The following is a 23521-nucleotide window of genomic DNA, read 5'->3' on the forward strand; positions in this document are numbered from 1 at the left end:
CAGTCAATGCTTCCCCATGAAAACCTTTTCCAAGCGCTCAACTAGACTAAATCCCCAAGCTCCTAGTGTACCAGGTATCTCTCTCTTTATGCTTATCACCATTAGAGTTATACCCTTCTGAGGTAATGGGATTAATGTCTACCTTCCCACTAGACATGAGGGCAGGAATCATTTGGTTTTGTATATGTTTATATTTCCAGCACCAAACATAATACCAAGTATCAGTTAAATGAATGAATGAGCTAATTAATTAAACTACCATAAATAAAAAAACTTTTCTAAAATGTCTGTATGTGAACTTTGGGCAAGGGCTAGTGGCCAGGGCTCAGTAAAAATAATAGCTGAGTCATTCTCAAAGAATGACAGTAAAGGCAAGGATAGGGGATTTAGACAAAACGCATTCTATCATTAGGTGTGCATTCAAGTATTGTAGTCTATAGGTGGTGGAAAGAAGGAGAGGGGAAAGTCAAGGACAAGGAAAGACTGACCCTCTTATCTCATAACTGAACTCCAGTTGCTAAATATAATTGAAATTTCGGGGGCAACCTGAAAATTTCTGGACAGTTCCTTAAGTTTAAACAGTAGGTCTCAAGTTTTAATGTGCATTCAGAAAAAGCTAGGACAACTATGAAAAGTATGGATTCCTGTGATACCCACCCTAACCTGAGGTTCTGTTAATCTGATAAATTTATAGGATCTGCATGTTTATAACCCTACACACACTGTAATGCTCTTTAAGAAACACTATTTTAAACTTCTGTTAGTTTAAATAGGGGTTGGACATGAGCTTAGGGGTTCCTTCTGTATCAGTGGTCCAGCCACCTTTAAAATGAAACCTCGAAGACTGAACTCTGAACCAACAGCCCATTCTGTGATCCCATGGGAAATGAATACTAGCTGAAAATCCCAAAGATTAAAAAAATTTGTAGTCCTTTAAGCCCTTTCACCAAAGTGCAATTTCAAATGTCTGCTGGTCATTTGAGATGGCTCCATCTCTCTGTTTCTGGTGTTCTAGGCCAGCGTCTCTGGTAAGGGTGGCCAACTCCAACTTCTAACATGTCTTCCAGATTCTTCTATGCCATTATTACAACAGTACTCACTATCTCATTAACTTTTTACCAAAATACAGTCTAAATAGGCCTTTTGCTGTGACTAACATGCACTTCATCGGGAATAGCTTTCACTTAGTAATGTCTTCAGGAAGCTCACAAAAATCCAAAACCTTTGCTGTCTCTCACCGTTCAAGCACTCTAGAAAAACTGAGGTTCCCCCAAAACTTGCAATAATTATGATTATTCAAAGAGAAATCATTTCCTGTCCTCTCCTTTACTTCCTAAAGTAAGTTGCCAAATCCCAAATTAAAGCAATCCTAATAAACCAGCTCAAGTTTATTTAGCCCGGCTGGTCAGGACAAGGTCAGCAGCATTACCAGAAGAGGGCAGCAGCACGCAGCTCTCAAAGGAGCAAGCACCTGAACTAGAAGAGGAGAAATTAAAAACTCGAAGTGTGTAGTAATAGTAAATGCATGAATCTTGAAATAACACCCTTCTGTTGTGATGTTTCTCATCTCAATGAGTGTCTGCAACCCTCTATTTCTTTGGCTAATCATCACATTAACAAAGTTCATCATCTCTTGCATTATCAGAAAGAGGTAAAAATCCCTGCAGAACGACTCCAGGAATATCTGTGATCACCATCATGCCAGGAGGCATGGGGAAACAGTTACCCACGGGACAAGTAACCAGTTGAAAAGGCCTTGTGCTGTGCTTGTAGTAATATATGTAAATGTGAGAGGGAATTTAAGTCTGGATTATATATATGCAGCTTTCTAAAAGCAATCAGATTGATTTAGTGAATACCCATTACACAAATAGATTTTGCTTATAAGGAGTGGAATATAGCCAAGATGTATGACTCCCAAGGCCTGCCTTCAAAGGATTTAAATCTAGCAGGCAAAAACACAGACTCACCTACCCTGTATTAGACTGCTAGGCCAAGTGCAAGGGAACTGTTTACATAAATACTTATATTCAGTGAGTGTAAGGCCCTTCATTGCTCAGTTAATCCCCCTGCAATAAAAAGATGCAACAGATGAGGACTCAGACTTAGGAAGCTTGCACACTTGACCCTCCTTTTTAGGAGAAGGGAATGCTATTGGTTGTTTTGCTGTTACAAAGGATAATACATGTCCACTTATAACAGTACTCTTAGTGATCTGGCCTCCTATTTCCCTTGATGGACTTCAGGGCCTTGCAGTATAAGGAGTAGATTCTGCAAACCACACGCATTATAAAGAAAGTTTTCAGCAGAACCAACAGAGGGCAGCAATAGATAAGCCCATCGGTAACAGTTTTCCACTGCGCCTTTCTCGCACCTCCGGGACCTTCAGGCCACAGACCTGAGAGCGCCAATTTCTTATGGCCATTTAAATAAAAAAAAAAAAAGACAAATCTCACCATGGAGAAGAAAACTAAAAATGTCCCCAGCAAGGATCAAATTTCACTTTAGAAAATGTCTTTTAATAAAGGGAACCTAGAGATGAGATATGTGGCACTCCTTCTCCAAGACATTTCACATCCGTGCATGGTAAATATGCCCACAAGCTTTCAGTCCAAAGCCCGAAGGATGCTCACTCTTCCACAGGCACCTTGCATCTGAGCCAGATGTAGAAATGCTAAGTATCCATGCTGGGCCTGGGCGTACGGTGGCGACAGGGTCCTGAAGGCCAGCCTGCAGCTGCAGAGCATGCCTGGCACTGGCGTGGATGCCCACATCAGTAGTGAGGGCTGCGCCATCAGGGGCTGAGGATGGCTCTACTGTGACTGGCACCCAGCGATCGAGCACTCATTGCTTATGACAGCATGTCACTCCTGCGCTCGTCTGAGACAAAGGGAAGACTTTTCAAAGCAACTAAAAACACCCTTTTAGTAGGAGGAGGAAAGAGGGGAAACAAAACGCATGGCCTGTTGCTGAGAATTGGCCTGCAAAAAATAAAACGCTAAAAAAAAGTCCCTCAATTCTGATTAAAAGGGTCTGCAAGCATGGCAGTTTCAGCCAGGACCATAGTCCTACTAGGTAGAACCTGTAAAACTGCTTCTTTTCAACCTGTTTTGAACTCCTACAAAATGGCAGTTTCATGTAGCTTAACCCAATTAAAACAACAGCAATAATGATAATAGCTAAATTTTATCAAGCACTTAAAAGCACCAGAAAAAGATTCTAAGTCCATTTCTTAATGTGTACTCATGCAATCCTCACAATAAGTTCATGAGGAGGTGGTTTCTCAAATTTAGCCCATCTACAAATGAGGTAACAGAGGACCAGAGAGGCTAAGTAACTTGCTCAATGTCACACAGCCAGGATGTGGCAAAACTCAATTTGAACCTATTGCCTGAGTGCAGGACCTCAGGGAAAAGAACATGGGTAAATGGGGAGGGTTTTTTCCGGAAAAATGGGTTCTAGGGGACCCGTCTCACCATCTGTGCTTTTCTTTCTCAGGTCAGTCAGTACACATTTGCCATGTGCAGTTACCGGGAGAAAAAAGCAGAGCCTCAGGAGCTTCTACAGTTGGATGGCTACACTGTGGATTACACTGACCCCCAGCCAGGTACCCACCCACCCTCTAAGCCATGAACCCACAAATGACCCCCCCTTCCCAAATCAATGATCAACTAATATTTTCTGGGCATTTACTCCACGCTAGGCACTAAGTGAAGTTCATAGGATTTCCCAAGTAACCACAACAGCCATAGTCCCTGATCTTATGGAGTTTCTATTCCGGTTGAGTAAATACCATCCCAGTCAAGGGCTTTGGTTCTATTTACTCAAGGGATCCCTGCAAAACCAAAGAGGAAACATAATATATTTTTCTTTGACACAGCTATACCCACATCAAATATGTGCCCCACCCTAGAATGCTGAAATCTCTAAGAAGCCCTGTATGTATCCCAAGGACTGCGTGTGTGTGCACCTGTGTAGGAGTGTTCTTTTCCACCAGTGATGTGTGGGCTTGGCAAGTGTTGTGTCCCCATGTCTAAGTGGGTCTGCCCTGTACAGTTAGATCTGCTGCATATAATTCAGGGTTAGCTGATAGCACTGGAAAAGAAAGCCCTCCCCAAATGTTTTCCTAAGAAGACACCAATCCACAAGTATAGACTGCTGAGCTCCTAAGCCTTATGTAACTAAGAGAAGCACACAAATAGTAGTATTTCTCATAAGTTCTACATTGCATAAGTTCTTCATCCTGCCCCCTCACACTTCTCCCCCCACCTATTTTATCTTTTTCCCAGAAAAAATGAATAAAAGTCGGCCTCAAAGAACCTTCAAAATTGGGGGCAGGGGGTGCGAAATCATTTCAGCATATTAATGAACAACAAGCACCAACAGCCCTCTCCCGGAGAAGTTTATTTTTATGCCAAATCTGCACAAGGGAAGCATTTCCAACCATACTGCATTATTTGGCCCAAAACCTTTTTTTCTACTCCCATATTGCTCTTCCACATGCAACAAAATACACATAAAAGAAAAACAGAGTTTGAGAGAATATGAGTTATTAACCTGAAAAGGTGTGGCTGGGAAGGCATTAGTCCCAGCCCGCTCAGGGAAATTATCACATTCAGAATCCCAACCCCGAGTGACTTGGACCTGCTCCCGCCCTTGGACTTGCATAGGTAATTAACATCCTGCCAGAGCATGGTGCAGAGTTGACCACATAAGGCACGAATTAAAGGCTCTCCCTTGAAATTCTTCGCGTTGAATAGAAACTACGAGTTTGAAACAATTTCATGCAACATCTCATTGAAAGGCTATGGCTCCTACATTCAGACACTAGCCTTCAGGACGTTCTGTGGTAATTTGCGTTCTTCCCAAACTCTTGAGTTCCTTTTGGAAAATAGATTTCATCTTTCATTATACCTGCATTTTAACATGGGAGGTTAATAGGCCAAATGAAAAGGAAAACAATACCTTCTGTGATAGTAATTCCTTTTAAACCAGTTCACTCCTTTCCTCTGCGTGATTGCACTTGGACCTCACCGCAATCCTACCAAGGAGATAGGATCAGGATTATCCCACTTCGCAAAGAAGAAAAAGAGCTGGGACTCGGGCTCTAGCCCATGCCACCCTTTGGCACTTGCAGGAAAACACAGCTATGTGTACAGTTATAGCAAAGCTAGAGTTGTTATTTTATCGTATGAAAGCAGAATTCTCTTCCAATAGCAGAGGGGCAGGAACAAGGAGGAAGCTGTTCTGACTACATGCAAAAGGAGTAACTGCATATATATCATAAGAGCTTTTCTTCTTTTTCACATGGATCCCACAGGATATAATTTATGAATTCCTTTCCCAAAGATGTAAATGGAAAGTAAATTGATTATGTTCTTGAGAATAATAAGTAGCTTCTTCTCTGCCTTCCTATGTGCCAAGTCCTATTTATTTCCAGAGTAACGTTTGATTGAAAATGGAAATTTAAATACTCCCAATTGTCACAAGAAAAGTCTAACTCAGAATTTCTTAAAGTCTAACTTAAAAACTTCCCAGGATTCTTAAAGGGCAGAAGCCTTGTATTTAAATAAGCACTGTACACTTACTGTGGCAAGCACCTAGACAATTTTTGAGTCACTATGTTGTACATCTGAAGCCAACATAATATTATATATTGACTTCATTGCAATAAGTAAATAAACAAATAAGCAAGCACTGTAGGGGATTTTCATTCACAGTAAAGTTGACCAGCTAGAGATCCAAGTAATACATGGTTTAGCCACTGGCCTCAGAGGTGTAGGAATCTCCTCAGCTTCTCCCTGAAAGGTGAGTGTACAAATGGAGGACTTCTGAGTCCATCTGTCCCCCTCCTGACCACGCAGATTGTCAGTGGGACCAACTGGTGGAGTGTTTATGGGTGGGTAGCCTTGTAGCCATGAATGCCCTTGCCTTAGTACCAGCCTGTACCAAATGGTCACTCAGACACACACATTTAGTGCTAAATCAACCTCATTAGGGGCTTTGAAATGTTAATTTGGGGAACTGATAAATAATTATATGTAAGTTTTACATGCAGGCTACTCAATTTAAGCTAAAAATGAAAATTTCACTTTACCTTTCCCTGGGTTTGGTGTGGAGAGTATGCAACAATCTCTCGGTTCCTGTTAGATGAAGTAATGAGGCTTTAAATAAAAGAATATTCATGCAGAGTAATGCTGTGGCATATTTTAAACCACTACATCCTATCTCAGACAACTTTACCATTACAAATAGAGTATTTATCTGAGGTCGCTGGAACTATTGCCCTGCTGCCCCCAGGGAGCTGGCCAACATTCCCAGCGGGGCGGCCTCAGTCCATTCCCTGCTGTGTCCTCTTGCTCATAACAGGGCAGCACCTGGGGGGCAGAGCTCCATGTTCTCCATGAACAGCCCAGGCTCTATCATACACGGAACTTTGCAAATGCACACTCCCCAGGAACTGCTGCCTTGCCTAAGACTCTGCTGCCTTGGAGCACGTGCCCGTGTTCACTTTGCCCTCTCCTCCCCTGGCTTTCTTTCAGCTGGGATGCTCTGCTCTCTCTTTGCCCTCATGGGTGTGTCCTTGGTCTCCGTGCTTCCTAGAGAAGCTCTGTTGCTCTCCACCATTGCTTCTGCCACTTTAGATGCTCTTTGTCCCCTGTCACCACTCCACAGTTAGCTTCAATCCGTCGCTAACAGCTAACCCTCAGACAGCTGTTACCACGTGCCAGGCCATGCTGTTCACGCGTCACAGCAGTGCAGCACAGCAGTTATAGCCATCAGCTCTGGAGCCACACAGCGGGGGTTAGAAGCCCAACTCTGATGCTTACAGCTCCGCTTTGTGTTCATTGGCTAGTTATCTCCTTCACTGTGACTCGTTTTCCTCATTTATAGAATGGGAATAATCAGACTTACTTCCTAGGGCTTTTGAAACAATTAAATAAAAACCTGAAAACTTCTCAGCACCTTTGTTTCTCTGCCTCTCTGCTTTCCAAAGCAACCTCATGAACTGATTCTCTGACAGTAGTTCTAAGAACACAGCATCCCATGCCCAGCTGCAGGCCCTGGGGGAGAAGTACGGGTTGGGGGACAGGGGAAGGGACCCCCCTAGTGCTGTCTAGCCTGCCTTCAGTGGCAGCATCAAAGCCCTCACCCCAAAGGTTGCCTGAGACTTGACATCAGAGGGCCTTCTGACTCTTCCTTTCAGCACCTTAGTGCTTACTCTTCAGGGCCCAAAGCAGCCCTCAAAGCTCTTTTTTCCTCCCTTCCCCCCAGAACTTTCCTCCCTATCATGCCGTCCATTAGCTTCATCAGCTCTCCCTAGCTTGTACGTCATCCGACCCAAATCACACATTTTAAAACCCTCCATAAGAAATTAGGCAAAAAAATAGTCTCTCATAATCATAACCACCAAAAAGCTTTTATTAACAGTGCTGTATCACTAGACCCTCCAAAGTAGTGGTTGTTTATTGTTCTAGAATCCTAGGCCATTCTAAGTGCAAAACTATGAATATACCCCAACGCTTGTAGAATACACATCTGATTTAATCTTGCCAGCACAATGGAGAAGTCTTAGTGTCACCAGAAAGCTTTCCAATGTCAAATGTCAAACAGCTTAATAACTGGGTCTTGTTGGAATGTGGGGATGCTAATCACCCTGCTCATGCTCCTCTTAATATTTAACTAGTACTTGGGGGGATGTTGAGAAACTTGATGAAGTTATGAAGCTTTATTTCTGGCCAGAGGGCATCCAGTAACCCCAAAGTAGAGGCTTGTGGAATATGCTGACAGACATGCTGTATCTTTGGCCTGAGCCCAAAGGGAAGCTTCCACCTAACTCCCTAAATTTTAACCTGGAGAACTGCTTATGGAAGAAGAAACGTCTGTAGAGCATTCATTCATTCATTCATTCATTCAACAAGTATTTGCCAAACACCTACTATATGCTGTGCACTATTCTAGGTACCAGGGATACAATAGTAAACAAAACAGACAAAATGTCCCTGTCCTCATGAAGGAAAGTAAATGATCATTTTTTGAAGGTGAAAAGAGCTATGGAGGAAAAATTAAGCAAGATAAGAGAGATGGAGAATGTGAGGTAGAAGTCAGGGAAGCACTCAATTATGTGACATTTGAGCAAAGACATTAAGGAGGAGAAGATGTGAATCATATAGATATCTGGAGGAAAAGGGTTCTAGGCACAGCAAGCAGCAAGTGCAAAAGTCCTGAGGTGAGAATGTACCTGCGGTATTCAAGGTACAGCGAGAGGCTGGTGTGGCTGCCTTGAAGTGTGTGTATGTGTGCACTAGAGAGAGAATGTGAGTGCCAGGAGACAAGTACAGAAGTAAGGGAGGGACAATTGATGTCAGACTTTTCAGGCCTTGTCAGAACTAGACTTTTCCTCTGAGTGAAATGAGGAGCCACTGTCAGGTTTTGAGCAGAAGAGTGGCATGACCTCCTACTAAACCAATTTCTCTGGCTGCCATGTTGAGAATTGACTATAGAGAATGAAGGTGGAGGCAAACAGATCAGATGGGAGGCTATTAAAATAATCCAGGTGAGATGTGCACCTGGCTACCTTCAGCGTGAAAGCCTTGGAGGTGTAAAAAAGGATCAAATTCTAGTCCTGGAGTCTGAATCCCACTGGAAGTGAGTAGGAGAGAAAGTAAAGAATCAGAAAGGACCCAAGGTTGAGGGCTTGAGCAACTGGAGTGATGAGTTCAGCTTAGCTGAGCCAGAGAGGAGTTTGGGGGAAAGACCAGGAGCTCAGTGTTGGATGTGATAAGCTTGGGGCGTCTATCAGATACCCATGTGGAGAGGTCAAGAAAGCCATTGGAAGTTCAGGTTTGCAGTTCAGCGGAGAAGTCATGTTGGAGATAGAAATACAGTGATCCCAAGCCTATTCATGGTATTTAAGACAGGATGGCATCAGTGAGGGAGAGAATATGGATAAAGAAGGTAATGTTTTGTTGTTTCTTTCTTTGTCTTTAAAGATGAGAAAAATAATAGTATGTTTATTGGCAGATGTTTACTCAGCCAGTAGGCAGCCTACTTGACAGTTCTGTCCCCAGCAGGACAAAGATGGAGACAAGAGCCAGGCTCAAAATGCATCTTTAACATTACGCCTTGACTCTGTGGCCAAATGGGTATCAGGCTTTATCAGGCTTCCCATCCTAGAGTCAGATAAACTGCTCCTCATTCTCCAGCCCAAGGAAAAGACGCAAAAGCCACCTTTCTCTGGTCTCAGTCCTGCTGAGAACCTTGCAGTCCAGCTTAGTAGTTTTCATTCCTTTTTATTCTAGGTTTGGAGGGTGGCCGGGCCTTCTTCAATGCAGTCAAAGAAGGCGACACCGTGATATTTGCAAGTGATGATGAACAAGATCGCATCCTGTGGGTCCAAGCCATGTATCGGGCCACTGGACAGTCACACAAGCCTGTGCCCCCAACCCAAGTTCAGAAACTCAATGCCAAGGGAGGGAATGTGCCTCAGCTGGATGCCCCCATCTCCCAATTTTGTAAGTAAATATGCCATTCGTTAAAAACAGCTCTGTAGAGTCAAGTCAATCTTCCAAAGTTGAATTAGAAAATCTAGTTGCTTTTATATTAAGGATTCATACAATCATGAAAATGATAGTGAATTCAGGGGGGGAAAGTTTGGGCAAAAATCTTAGATGAAATTAATTTTAAAGTGCAATACTTGACATCTCCCCCCAGACTAAACAAAAGAAAGTATATTTTAGGTGGATTTTCATCCTTTTGTTTTGGAGAGTTTGGAATTCATAACCAAACACATACTTGTTTGAGTCCTTCAAAGAGAGTAGATTATGTATGCCCTTGCCTCGTTTTTTCCTATTAAAGCTAATTTTAAAATAGGGCTTAATGTGAAGTAAATTTAATTTGAAGTAAATTTAAATCTGCAAGTTAGAATCATTTAAAAATAAGTGATGACATTATCACATGCAGTGGAAAAAACAAAACAAACAAAACAAACAAACAGAAACATGGTACCTAACATCTCATTCTGAGCTGAAATAACAGGATCCAAAAATGAAACTCTCTCCTTAAACAGCCCCAATTTCCAGTTTCTCCTCCTCTTACCTGCATCCGTCTTAATTTCTTACCCCTTTACCACGTCTTCTTGCTAGCAAGGATGGTTTTATCTCCCAACACTTCTGCTACACAGGGAAGGTGAAATCCAGCATATACTTGGAGACATTTATTCAACAAAGGAAATGGAAACATTGGAAATATAACGCACCAAATAAAGTCATTCATTTTAGTTACAAATATTCACCCTAAATAGAAAATCTTGCCTTGCCCTGAATATCAAATCAGTCGCGAGGCTCAGGCACAAGTCATTTCTAGCAGCAATCACGGTGATTCCTCAGTTCAGCACAGGACCCACTCACTCAGTCCAGTGCATTGCACAGCTTCTGGGGTCTGAGAGCTGCTCATGAGACAGCCAGACAGGGACCCTGCTCTCTGGAAACTTGCGTCCCAGGTGAGGAGTCTTGACATCAAACAGGTCAACAAATAAATAAGATAGTTTAGGACATCAAGAAATACCATGAAGAAAGTCATGCATTGGTAGCTGAGTGGGGAAAGAGAATAGTAGGCGCAAGCGATCTGAGCTGAAGCCCAGGTGACGGAGTCAGCTCCACAAAGATCTGCAGATGGAGAACTGAGAACTGCAGCCATCGGCAAAGGGAGTGCAAAGGCCCCACAACAGAAACTTGACTTTTGTTTAACACAGGCTTTTTTTTTTACATACTCCCTCCTATATTGGAGCTATTGCAACTAAATAGAAGCAAATTCTCTTTTCCAGTAATTCCACTGCCATGTCCATTTCTGTCTAACAAGACTATGTTCTTAAACCTACAACACCCTTGCTGATGGAGAAAAACTCTTTTTGGATGACAAATAGTATCCATCAGACGCTCCCAGGAATTCCTGTCCAGTACTAACAGTTTCTTAAAGAAGACACATTCCCTGTGGAATGTAAATAACCCTACAATCACCCAGAAAACCCTGAAAGAATAAGGAAGAGGTCGAGGAGGGACTTGGTGGGGGAGGAGCAGTCCTCCCGACCACAACCACTACAAGTTCCCGGTCACCTTGTTTTCACTATCATTTGAGGCATGCAGTTTAGTTAAAAGCAGTAAAGAGAGAAAGCAACATCTATTTCTGATGATTCAGTCCTTAGATGAGATAAAGCATACCCAATACATATTTAATTTTTTTTAAAAATGACTCTGTGATCAAAGCCTTCCTTTCACATTGACTGGCAAGCTCCTTTTTAATAAATTTGGAAAAGGGATACCCTATCATATCCCTCTGAAGCGGAACTACCTGTGTATCGGGGGAAAAAAGTTCTGATTATACTCACCATCCAAATCAACCTCATAAAACACGTATCGTAGGTGATACTTGCAAGATACTGGTTTTATCACCACAGAATCTCCATTTCCTCTGACGTCATTTTACCTTGCCTTCAGTATCTGAAAGTATCTGCCTGGAATAAGAAATTACTACTTGTCTGTAATTAGCCCCTGTTGCTCCTCACCAGTATAGGAAAGAGGAAGGATATCCAAGGGAAGAATTAAATGGAGACCAGATACTGATTTTAAAAAGATTACTGAAGGAGGCTGCTGAAGAGAGGGTGGTTGTCTCTTCATGGAAGTACCCAGGGGCTCTTGATTTAGATCCCCCACTGACCACAGGATACATTAAACCATGACATGAGAACGCGAGGACATCAGCCAGAAGATGTGCTTGAGTACTCATAAGCTTGATGTATGTCACTACCCTAGTTGACAGGGAACCAAAGCAAATTCTAAGGGTTTAGATTTGGGGGGTGGTGAGCAATATTCTCCTTAGGGAACCTGTGAGGTAGGCTGAGAGATGAATGAGAAGGTCAGATGATTCATGCCTCTGGGATTCAACCGTACCTGTGGTGGGGCCACCTTCTTCCCTTCTGTCTCCTTAATCACTGCCCAGGAACAGAGGTTCTCTGGAGAGTGAGGCCCGGACACACCTACCAGGTTCCTTAAGAGCAAGGCCACCACTTTCAGCTATGCAGACTGTGCACTACAAGAGGCAATTTTCACACAGACAAAAATGTAAATGGCACCTGTTGAGTTGTGCAGTGTCCAGTCTGCACAACCGTACACTGTGACCCTGTAATAAATGACAATAATCCTTACTCAGAGCTTCAGTCCAATACTACTGAACTCAATAGTCATGTTTCCTTCACTGTTCCTGAAATAGAGCCTCACCACTGCTCCAGATTCTATCTATCGCTAGTTTAGGAACTTAATAAAAACTGCTGGCAGAGTACCAGCAAAGGAGGCTTCTGTGCCCATAATGTAGAAACCAGCAGAGGAATCTAGTCAGCATTTAACCAAACCAACCCTCTACACCTGATCGTTTGCAGTTAGGGGCATATGAACTCCATGGGAAAGGTGAAAAATAAAAAGAACCAAGAACTGTACGTTCTGTAGTGTTACTGAGTAGTTACACAGAACAGCCAAAACCTGGCTGGAGGTAGGGGATATATCATGATTTTTAGTGCTGGCTGCTACAGAACAGTTATGTCACAATCACTTCACAGTTGCATGTAATTTGTTAAATTCAGACCATCACTATTAAACAGATCATGCCTTATATGTGGGTAATTCAGTCAAACTCAGAGTGTTGCTTCATACTTAGCACATCCAGCTCATCAAGATTTGCCCATGACTCCCCTGTTTTAGCACTGAAAGTCCTATGTTTCCAGAAACCCCAGTACTGGGCAAACTGGGATGGGTTGGTTCCCTGGTACTGCAAAGCAGAGTTATAGAAAAATTAAAAACAATCCCAACAAGTAATAAATAGCTTGGATCCTTCACTTATATTTTGTTCTCAGCCTGTTTGTTTTAATTGTCATATCACAAACATTAAGTTAATCACAGATTCTCTATCAAAAAATAAAAACATAAAGTATTGCATTTTAAAAGGTTTCCTTGACTTTTAAAAGGTAAGGGTCATTGTTAAATACTTAGTTCTGTACACAGCTCATCAGATCCTGTTTTTAAATATTTGTTTAAAGTATTTGACATTCTTGCAAGTGAATAATTTTTAAGAACAACTTTTCAATGAGTTGACTTTGTAATCACTTTATCAGTATTTACATAGCAAAGGGAAGCTACAGGAAAGGAGAGTTTTTCGGATAGAAAAAAATAAACACTCCAGTCTTGTCATGTCGCTGTCTGCTCAAGGGAAACTTGAGAATGGAACATTTTACAGTTTGGGAAATCAGGAGTAATTGTGAGTTTATTTGGGTCTTTCTAAATTCAGTTTAACAGTTTTTATTTTTTGCAATTTGTAAAGCTCAAAATGAAAAGACACGTCTAAGAAAGAGTGGAGTGGAGTATTTATATAGAATTGTAAAAACAAAACAAAACAAAAAATAGATCCTGCTATTCATTAGTTTGTATGTGACTCTACAATGATTTTGGGAGGGTTCCACCAAACTTTAAAACTTTTTTGTTCTTTTGTGGTTTTTTTGGTGTGTGGTGGTGGTGTTGATTTAATTTCCCCCCTCTTTTTGTGTTGATGTTTAAACCTTGAAAAAAACTGATTCAGTGCCTAGCTATATAACTTTTTTAAACAAATACTTGTGATTTTCCAACCTTTGAGGCCAATGTTGCTTACCTTGGACATTAAGTCCACATCTGTAGTTGGATGTTGCCAAGTGGCCTCTCATTGAGACACCTGATCCCTGTGCAGCGTGTTAGAGGAACAGTAAAAATCAGTATGCCTGCTCTCATGCAGACTCGGGGGAGAGGGTACGTTAAGCTTTGCCATTTGGTCAATGATTATTTGGTATATCACTTGCAATGAGTCTCATTTTAATGTCTGTTTCTCAACTAATAACTGCTAATCACATCATAGATCCCCAAAGATGGGTGTTTTGGAGAATGGTTCTATTTTCTCTACCACCTGAACAGTCCTCAGCAGTTAGGGGGCTCTTGGTTACTGTGGTCTGGGCGGGGGTAGATTTGGTTTTGTCTTATTTGGTTTCATTTAAGTTTTCTTGTTCAATCTTTGCTCAAACCCAAGAACTTTAGCTGCTAGGTTAGAACTCCTGTCTGCTTTCCTGAGCCTTGTTGCTAGTCTTTATGTTATTCTGGTTTGTTCCTTCTTACCCTGCTAACTTCTAGCCGGACTGAAGGGTAAGTGCTCCCCCATAGCTAGCACAGCTCAGATAATCAGACTAGATTATCTGACACCTGCAATGTGCTTCCCCCCTCTCCTCTTAAATCTTCCTCATGTCTAGACTTTGTAGTAAAACTTTTCATGTTATTTTCCTGACCTTAGGTTTGAAATGTAAGCTTCCATACTGAAACTAGGATGCATGTGATGTGTGCATAATTGCCTCCTCTCCTTGGCTTTCATATTGGCATCAAATGATCCTCTGAGTAAAGCCAACCATTAACATCTCCTATTTTTTTCATTCCAAGAATATTAATTAACATCACAACAAAATGGCAAATAATGGCCTCTGTTTCATGGAATTCACAGCTACCTGATTGCTTAATGCCTGAAAACAGATCATTTTGCACTCTGATAATGTGGGGGTGTTGTTTTTCCTCTCCTATTCTGAAGATTAGAATGGTGAGCATACAGATGGTGTGGTAACCCTGGATACTTTAGCAAGTAGAGAGGTGGGATAGGAAACCCAAAGATATTGACTGAGCAAGACTTCAAGAAATTGCAGTATACAATTAATAAAGTAATGCATTATTTGAACACTAAAGAATTAATTCTACCTGACTTGATGGTGTGCTCTAAGTAAGACTCAATAGAGGATAACTTTTGAAAGGAGAGCTGAAATACATGGGACTGCCACACACAAACCCAGAAAATAAAGGACATGATTGAGTCCATGTAGCGTGTTCACAAAAGCTTTGGATTCACATCTCACAATGCCATGGAGGGTTGTGACCTCTCAAATTCCTCTCTGCTACTCCCCCAAGAACAATGGCAACAATAACTTTTTCGACATCACTTGTATTCGTATTAATTTTTCAAAAACTACAACTGTAAGAGAGAAAAGAAACTCTAAAACTTTGAGAAATCTTTCTCTTCATTATTTGAGTTACTAATAAAACAGAGTGAGTATACAGTTCCTTTATTCATATAAGAAAAAGCTGTCCACCAAAAATGTGCTGAGGGAAGACTTGACATTAGAGGGAGCTAGAAATATAGGTCAAGAGAGCAGGCAACTATGTACTTGCATATTCTGAATGCTATTTTAGAAGTCGTAGGTCATATCATTCCTCCTGACCATTAAATAATAGTCCCTTCTTCTAAATCTTTTTGTTTGTTTAATTTGCTCTCTTTTTCCCCTTTTTTTCTTTTATTTTGCATAAATGTACCCCTGGCTAGCAGACAGATTTTTTTTTTTCACCACTCCAAGCAGATACTTAATTTAACTTTACTTTCCTTTGAATGTCTCATGAGGCATTTTTAGAAGCTTACCATAGAATGTGAACTTTGTGGGAATTTATGATTTTGCTATATTTTTTTTAAAGAATGAAAGAAAGGATGGATGAATAGATGACTGAATGAATTTTGTTCTGAGCAAATGTATATGTATTTGCACAACAACGCATTGCTATCCTAGTAGACTTCCAAACAGTCTTTGCCTTAATTCCTTTCTATAGTTTTAGCTCATAAGATTTTTGTCGTATCTTCTTGTATTGTCAACTTGCAATTGCTACATTGCAGGAATGCAATATCTAACAATTACTTCAATATTAACCTACTTTGCATGACCCAAACCACACCATAAATCACTTTCCTTCTCATGGTGAAGGTAAATGATTTTTTAAAAGAATACCACAGTCAGGTCCAAAATTTTCCAAACACCATGATATGATCTAAGTAGTCTATATTAAATGAAGGTTCATTTCTTTCTTAACTACTTCAGACATGTTTAGCATGTTATTCACTAACTGGCTGAGTATTTTCACATCATGTGATGATTTATGGTAAGATACATTATTAATTAGTCAACTCTAGAAAATTTATTTTTGCTCATGTTACAGGGAACATAAAACCATCAACAAAACTGCAAATTAATTGAAAATGCAATTAACTACAGCAGGGAAGATTACAAATCATTTATTTATTTGTTTTGAGATCAGTGACAAAATCTGTTATGATTTTTACTCAAAGGAACAGTGTTATAAAAATTATAAAATTAACATTGAAGTAGATATCTTATGTTTATCCCCTTGGGTATATTGCCATAGTACTTTTATATTCAAGATTTCTGTAAAATGCAATGTGGTCCTTGATAGCTTCTAAGAAGCTGTTTTCTCTTGGCCATGCCAGTTAGCTTGATTTAGTCACAGGGACCATGAAGGAATTAAGTTGTTGCTCAAGGGCAGCAGGCATGGAAGGACCAGTCTTTCTCTTGCAATGCAGAGCTCAGGCAGAGCACAACATCCCCTGGTTATTTGATCATGCCCAAAAAAGCTCTTCTAGAAAAATCTGCAAACATCCAGCTGCCATCAGTCATTGTCATTTCTTTATTTCATGTCTTCTGATGAGGTTGACTACTGTCATTGTTCATTATTGTCCAAACCATACATTCACTCTTATACTGTCAAGCAGATATGACAAGCACACATTTTCCATATAAGAAAGATACAAAGTCACCTTTTAATTTGCAGTTTGGTTCACAGTGACTTTAGAGTTACCTATTCTCTTGCCTCTAGCATCCATCAAGAATACAACAGCCATAACCGTGCTCTAAATTCCAGTGATAAAACAGCTACCTCTGGCTTATTATAAAAGGGATTCATTTAGAGAAAGGACCTCTCTCAGACAATTTTATTGCAATGCAATCATAGTTATTTTAAACAACAGATTTTCTCTTCCCCTAGCCTATAAAAAGTTCCAAATGTAATATCACAAAATAAAAAGAGATTTGACCTTGTGTCTTCATTCCCTTAGCTGTTAGAATAATAGGAAAATCTCAATAAAATGAAAATTTGAAAGCTATGTTAGTGCCCCCAAGAAAATTACATTTATTTGGTAGACCTTTTTGCAAACTTATCTAAAAATTGTTATATCTGAAACAAGATCACATAAATATGCTTGCTATTAAGACAAGAGATCATTAAAAAATATTACATATTTCTCCCATTGGGAAGGAGAAAGAGGAAAAGGATACCATGAAATGAACCTAATTATCATGGTCAGTTAAAGAACCACATAAATGGTAGGGTGGGCCAATTAGGGACAACACTTGAGTTTTAATGAACTAGATTAAATCAGAGTATAAAACTTACATAATCCTATCATTTGGGAACTGGTTTTCCCAACATTCCTCAAATGCCACAGCAATATTGTTTCTGAGCAAACTTGGAATAAAGGTTTTTATTAGTTTCCATTTGAAAATGTACTTGCCTTCCATAAATCTGTATGTCCATCAGCCTGCTTCTGTGTCATGGATACCCCTGATAGTGCTTTAAGTTTCTAAATGTAGTTTAGATACCAATATCAGCTTTATTAACTCAGTTTAGTCTGAAGTCAGTCTGTATGCCCATGCTATTAAGGACTTCAAAATCTTTATGCATTTTAACTCCAGAAGTGAAACGAGTAGCATTGTTGGGAAGATGTGTTGAATTATGCCCTAACTGCGAGCCTTTAAAATTATGTACCCCATTGTCAGTAGGTCTGGAGCCCTTGCAGGCCATGCAGGACTTAGGAACTATTCAGCCAGGTCTGTTCAGTTTTAAAATGCAGTCAATCCTTGATTCCTTAAAAAAATAAATTTAAAAAAAGAACACATATTAATGAAAAAGAGCATTGGTATGCACCTCCCAAAGCAAGAGACAATCCAAACATCATTAAAGTTTTAAGCAGCCACTTTACCCTCCTAATTCTATTTTGTTCAACCTGGTATTCAAATTCATTTTCACTCTCTTGATACATGCCAAACATTGGCAAAGGAAGTGATCCCACGGTGTCCTGAATTTAGGAATTAGCTTTCTCATACTTTTGCTCTGGGCTGTTTTCACCTCGCTAATGTCAACAGCAGAGTTTTCTTTCCCTGTAATCAACCAATTCCAATTGTTTGTACAGGGGAAAATGGAGTTGCAAGGAGCATGTATTTTTGAATGTTCAGCACTGTAGAAGAACAGACTGGGACAGTGCAAGAATGACTATATGGTGTTGTTTGGGAAGCACCCACAAGTTCTTTGAAACAGAATTTGGAACAGCTGGACCACTGCAGTGTTTTATTTTAAAATAGACAACATATGTAATGCATATGGTCCTAGACATGTATGGAGACACAGGCAGACAGTCTGAATGGTACCCAAAGACACCTGCACCTAGAATTCTGTTTCCTTCTATAAGATTTTTTTCTCTTAAGAGCACATGTTCCCACTTTTGGATTTGCAAGATGCCATCTGAATCCCCATGTGTGTGCCTCCTTAATAAAGTCAATAGGAAGTTTCCTGGGATGGAGGTGTCAGAGTAAGTCAGTTTATAAACACCTCCTAAGGACTTGATTCCTTTGGGAGCTGGTGGGGGAAATAATAGATTAGAAACATGCCCTTGAGAGATGTATATCTACCAAGGGGTTCAACTTTATCTGTGTGTTCTGACCACAAAGAAATTAGAGCATAACCCAGCAAAACCACAGAGACCGAACACAAGACTTGGTTACAGGGGCAGAGGAGAAGCATAAACCAGAGAAATTGGGAAGGACTCCCAGCTTCCTAGAAACAATATGGTTAAGATGCAACCTATAACTAACATTAGCTGTAAATGCAGACATCCTTGGCTCACTAAGAACATTAAACAAACTGGCTTCAGGAGCACCAAGAAGCCTGCCTGTTCACTCATAGCTAGCATTTATTGAACACATACTATGTGCCAGATGCCAGGTGCTTTAGAGGTACTACCTCATTAGGTCCTGTCAACAGCCTTCTGAGGCTAGACTCAAACACTGTTCTCAACTTACAGAACAGGAAAATCGGATCATAAATACTAACCACCTTGCCTCACATCACATACCTAGTGATAGCAGACCTAGCCTCAAATTCAGAATTTGTGAGCCACTGAGCCTACACACTTAACCACCTACTATCCTAGGTCGAATGAACTGTTCCCACTGAATTTAGTGTATCAACATTCCATAAAATTAAGAAATATAAAATATTTGTTTAAAGAGTGAATTTATTGATTTTAATGAAATAAATTCATCATTTTAACACATATTTATCAAGTACCTGCTATGTACCAAGTACCACTGGTCTAGGTGCTGGGAATATCAAAGAAAAAAATAAAAAACCCTGCTTGGATGGAGCTGAAAAATTAGACCCCTTCTACTGACACTCAAATAGCTTTCCCAGCCTACTGCTCCTCTCTCTTTTTCTGAATATATATGATAAGCTCAATGAAACACTCAGTGATTTCATGGGAGCCAGCCACCCTTTTAAGTACTCTTGAGTTGTTGGAACCATTAAGATAATGAGCCTAATTCTGAATAAATGATGATTTTTATAGGCAAAATCCAGGGACTGCTCATTTTACTTGCTGGAAATTCCCACCACATTAAGCTCCATCCCACACATACAGAAGGTGTGCAAGCAATATTCAGGATAATTAAATGACAGTGACAGCAGAAAGGGAACTGAAAGATCAGCTCATTTTACACACAAGGAAACTGAGGCACAGAGAGATTAACAACTCAGCCAGCATCCCATGGTTACTTAAAAACATAGATCAAACTAGAATCCAGACCTCCCGAATCAGTCCCAGGCTCATTCTACATGTGGACCGAGAGAAAGGAAGGGAAGAAAGAAAGGAAAAGGAATATTTATGTGGATAAGGTTGCTTTCTGAAAAGGAAAACAGGCTGATTTTAAGCATATTTTTCTCTAAGCCTGCTTTTAAGTAAAACGTAAAATTGTTCTTTACATGTACTCTCAGCCAAGAATTATCTCCGAGAAGCTGTATTGTGATGGGTTGGGGAGGCAAGCCGTGGGGTCCGTATCCAGGTCTCTGCCGAGTAGCCAGGTTGCCTTTTCATATCCATTTCCTGAATGGGCAGCAAGGCAAAGTAGCTCACAGTAAAGTTTTCCAGAGGTTCAACAAATAAAGGGTAAGAGACTTCAAACATGTGCCATATTTTTAACAGCTACAAAAGAAGCCCCTCCTCTCTGAGCTAAATGACCAGTTGCACCATCATAATTGAAGAGCAATAAAATAACAGAGCCAAACCGACAAAGTACGGCCCGGGCCGATTTGTCAGCTTGCAGCCTTCCGAGTAATCTGGGAGCACAAAGCTGGCACCAGCCAAAATGCCTCATCTATCTGTTCAAATTGAGAGGCGCAGGGTGGGTAAGGCTTTTATGAAGATGAAGTAGGATGAGCAATTCATGTCCTCCACTTTCTGTTGATCTTAACTTAAAATGACCTGGGACTGACGGGATAGAAGTGAGAGAACAGAATCTGTCCTAAGGGATGGAGAGGGGCCGCCTGGATTGCAGGAGTGCCGTTCTGCCAAGGGAGACCTAAATAAATTTGAAGCAGACTTAAGATACTTGCTTGGGCCAGAGGAGTCTCATACATACACTTTAGCAGCAGCTAGCTTTTTCCGCAGCACCAACTTCCTGGCTACTTCTCTTATGAGCCATCCTAAGGCAAAAGGAGAGAGATATCTCAGAACCCAAACAAACAAAAGAATCCTCCTAGATAAAGCCACCTAACCTCAAATTAAAAGCATTGTCTTGAAGACAAATCTGAGGCAATTAACACAACAAAGAGGATTCTTTCAGATTCTCTAGTATAATTCTTGCACTTGTGATATCTATTTCAAAGGCTTGTGTTTTTTCACCCCAGCGAAGCAATTTGGCTATTAAAATATTCCTCCACTTGCCTTCTGGAAACCATTGCTTGTGTGCGTCTTGGGCATAAACAATTCATCCTGTTCAAACACTGACCACTTGCTGCTTCTATGAAAAATAACTGAAGATTTGAAAAATCAAACAATAAGAAGGTATAAATCTGACATACCATGCACTTAGGTTTGAACAATACACAAAATCAATAATATGAAGAGAGATCGTCATCTTAAAGCCACACAGCTACTATACCCCAGGCTTTCAGCCATCCCCCAAGCTTGTGAGAGAAAAAAGAAACAAAACTTCATGGGATAAAGAACACAAATGAAAATATTATCCAAACACCCTCTCAGGTCAGAAATTGATTTCCCCATGTCCAGACAGCATTACTGCCCCCCGCAGGTCCCATATTCCAGTAGAGGATTGCATGCAAGGGGATGGATAAACTCGTGCTTGATTTGATAATGATGATAATGACTCTTTTTCTTTGCCGTCTGCATATAAGGAAAGTGACTAAATACGAGGTGGAGTGAGCCAATTCCTTTAATGTCTAGGACCTTCATTCCTACCTCTTTGAAAATTGCAGGGTCTCACTTGAGTTCGATACTCTGAGTTATTTTGCCAATTGAGTACAGAGTATTTTAGTTATACATACTGAGATTAATTTGTTAGCCTTTAGGAGGTTTTGCTATAGCCTTCACCCTGTAAGGAAAAGTGTGAATACATTGAGACTATTAATTCACAATAAACGGCAGATCATAGCCCTTGCTGAGTAAATTGGTTTGTCTCTTTTATAAGCTTTGCTAACTGAGTAAGCACACTATAAGCCAGTGTTCTCAGCTGTCACAAACTAAACTCCCATTTAACTTATTCTCCAGGCTTCAATGAAAATCTTTTGTTATTATTATTTTTTTTAATTTTGGAGGGTGGGGACCTCAACCTTTTGTGAAACCAAATTGGCAACCGGGATGTGGAAGGGGAGGAGACAAATATTGTCACTTTGCTGAAAATCAGCATAACCCTTTTTCCAGATAATCCCAATAATTGTAGAGAAATTGCTCTAGACATAACCACTGGAATGGCAGAATCTATTAAAAACCTAAAAAGCTAAATAGGCTTTTATAAACAAAGATCCGATCTGCTTTCAGTGTTTGGTGAAATGCAGGTGAAGTTACGGTTGTGTGCTTAGTTTTTAAAGAACACCATAAATGCTCTGGAGTTGTGATCATTTGATAAACATGTTGATGCCAATATATTTTTGCCTAAATGCAATGAACTCACCAGTAAGTGATGCAAGTTGACAATGGGAGGTAAAAAGAGAATATTGGAGATGATGGTGGGAGGCAACAGGGAAATTGCTAGCATTCATAATGCGTAGTGAATTCCTGTGTATTTGAAATGTCAGAGAAAATGTGATGTGTTTCTCTAAATTGTATCTCTCTCTACATGTATAAATGAACAGACGCAGATAGAGCTCAGAAACATGGCATGGACGAATTTATCTCTTCCAACCCCTGTAACTTTGACCACGCTTCCCTCTTTGAGATGGTGCAACGCCTTACTTTGGATCACAGACTTAATGATTCCTATTCTTGCCTGGCAAGTATATCCTTTGGTCTACAGCGATTTTAACATGATAACGTTTTTTAAAATAAAATAATTTTGTGTTTTACCTTTATGTCAGAAGCTCTTCTCTCCATTACAATTATAAATGTGCTCTTGATTTCCTGGGTTGAGATAGTTTTACTTACCAAAGAAAGAAAACAGCGGGAGGAAGTTATCAGTAGAGTCGAATCGAATTCCCCTGCCTCCCTGTCTGAGCTTCCCCCTTTTCAGCTGCAACATGTGAAATATTCTCAAGAGGGTGATCGAGTTTGGCACCTGCTTGTGGAGAACTTGTAAAAAATTGCCTCAGTTTCTTAGACATTAAGATCCAATTCCCTCCCTATCCCAGATGCCAAGACCCTGGGCTCCTGTCTCAGAAATGAAGGCGTTCTTTTTATTTTTTAAAAATTAAAATGATTTGTAAATAAGCTCTACTTCACCTTTCATAAGCTAAACTGGTTTGGGTTTGTTTGTTTGGGTGGCTTCTTTTTCTTCAGAGTAGTCCAAGCATTTTTCACCCATCAGGGGAATTTTTTATGGTGCTTTAGACTTTTAAAAGTCCAGCTCTTCTGCAAGATAGATATGTCTTGAAATACTGTTCTAAGCTTAAATTCAAATCACTTAAATTCAAGAAACCACTGTCAAGTCTTTATTGTATTTCCGAAGATACATTTTGGGCTTTTTATTAATCAAGTTCAGAAGCTTAAAAAACACCCAATTTATTTCCTTCAGCAAACCATAGATTGTTAGATCATTTCTTAAAGGTAAATGTTATTAGTCTCACTTTATAGTTGAGAAAGGTGAAGGGAAATGATGAAATGACTTTACACAGAGGAAAATCCTCATTCATGGCTCCAAACACTAAGGTTAATTCACCTGTATGTTACTAATAGAATTAACCAAGGTTAACATATTATTGATATTCACATGACTATAATGAAAATCTGTTTCTTTTCTAAGAAATGACATGGCTGTATCCTAAATCTATTCTAATTTTAAATACCTTTT

The 23521-nt window shown here is 40.2% G+C and overlaps 1 protein-coding gene across 17 annotated transcripts in view; it reads left to right on the forward strand.

Annotated features, from left to right (window-relative positions):
- Positions 1-23521, forward strand: part of CADPS (calcium dependent secretion activator) — a 427320-nt gene that overhangs the window by 268970 nt on the left and 134829 nt on the right. For all 17 annotated transcript variants that reach the window (XM_057507990.1, XM_057507963.1, XM_057507964.1 and 14 more), the window contains exons 10-12: positions 3499-3607; positions 9303-9515; positions 22371-22507. In XM_057507990.1, coding sequence (XP_057363973.1) covers positions 3499-3607; positions 9303-9515; positions 22371-22507 — 459 coding nt within the window. The remainder of the gene's footprint in view (positions 1-3498; positions 3608-9302; positions 9516-22370; positions 22508-23521) is intronic.

Source organism: Manis pentadactyla, chromosome 1 (genome assembly GCF_030020395.1).
Source record: "Manis pentadactyla isolate mManPen7 chromosome 1, mManPen7.hap1, whole genome shotgun sequence".
NCBI classification, from domain to species: Eukaryota; Metazoa; Chordata; class Mammalia; order Pholidota; family Manidae; genus Manis; species Manis pentadactyla.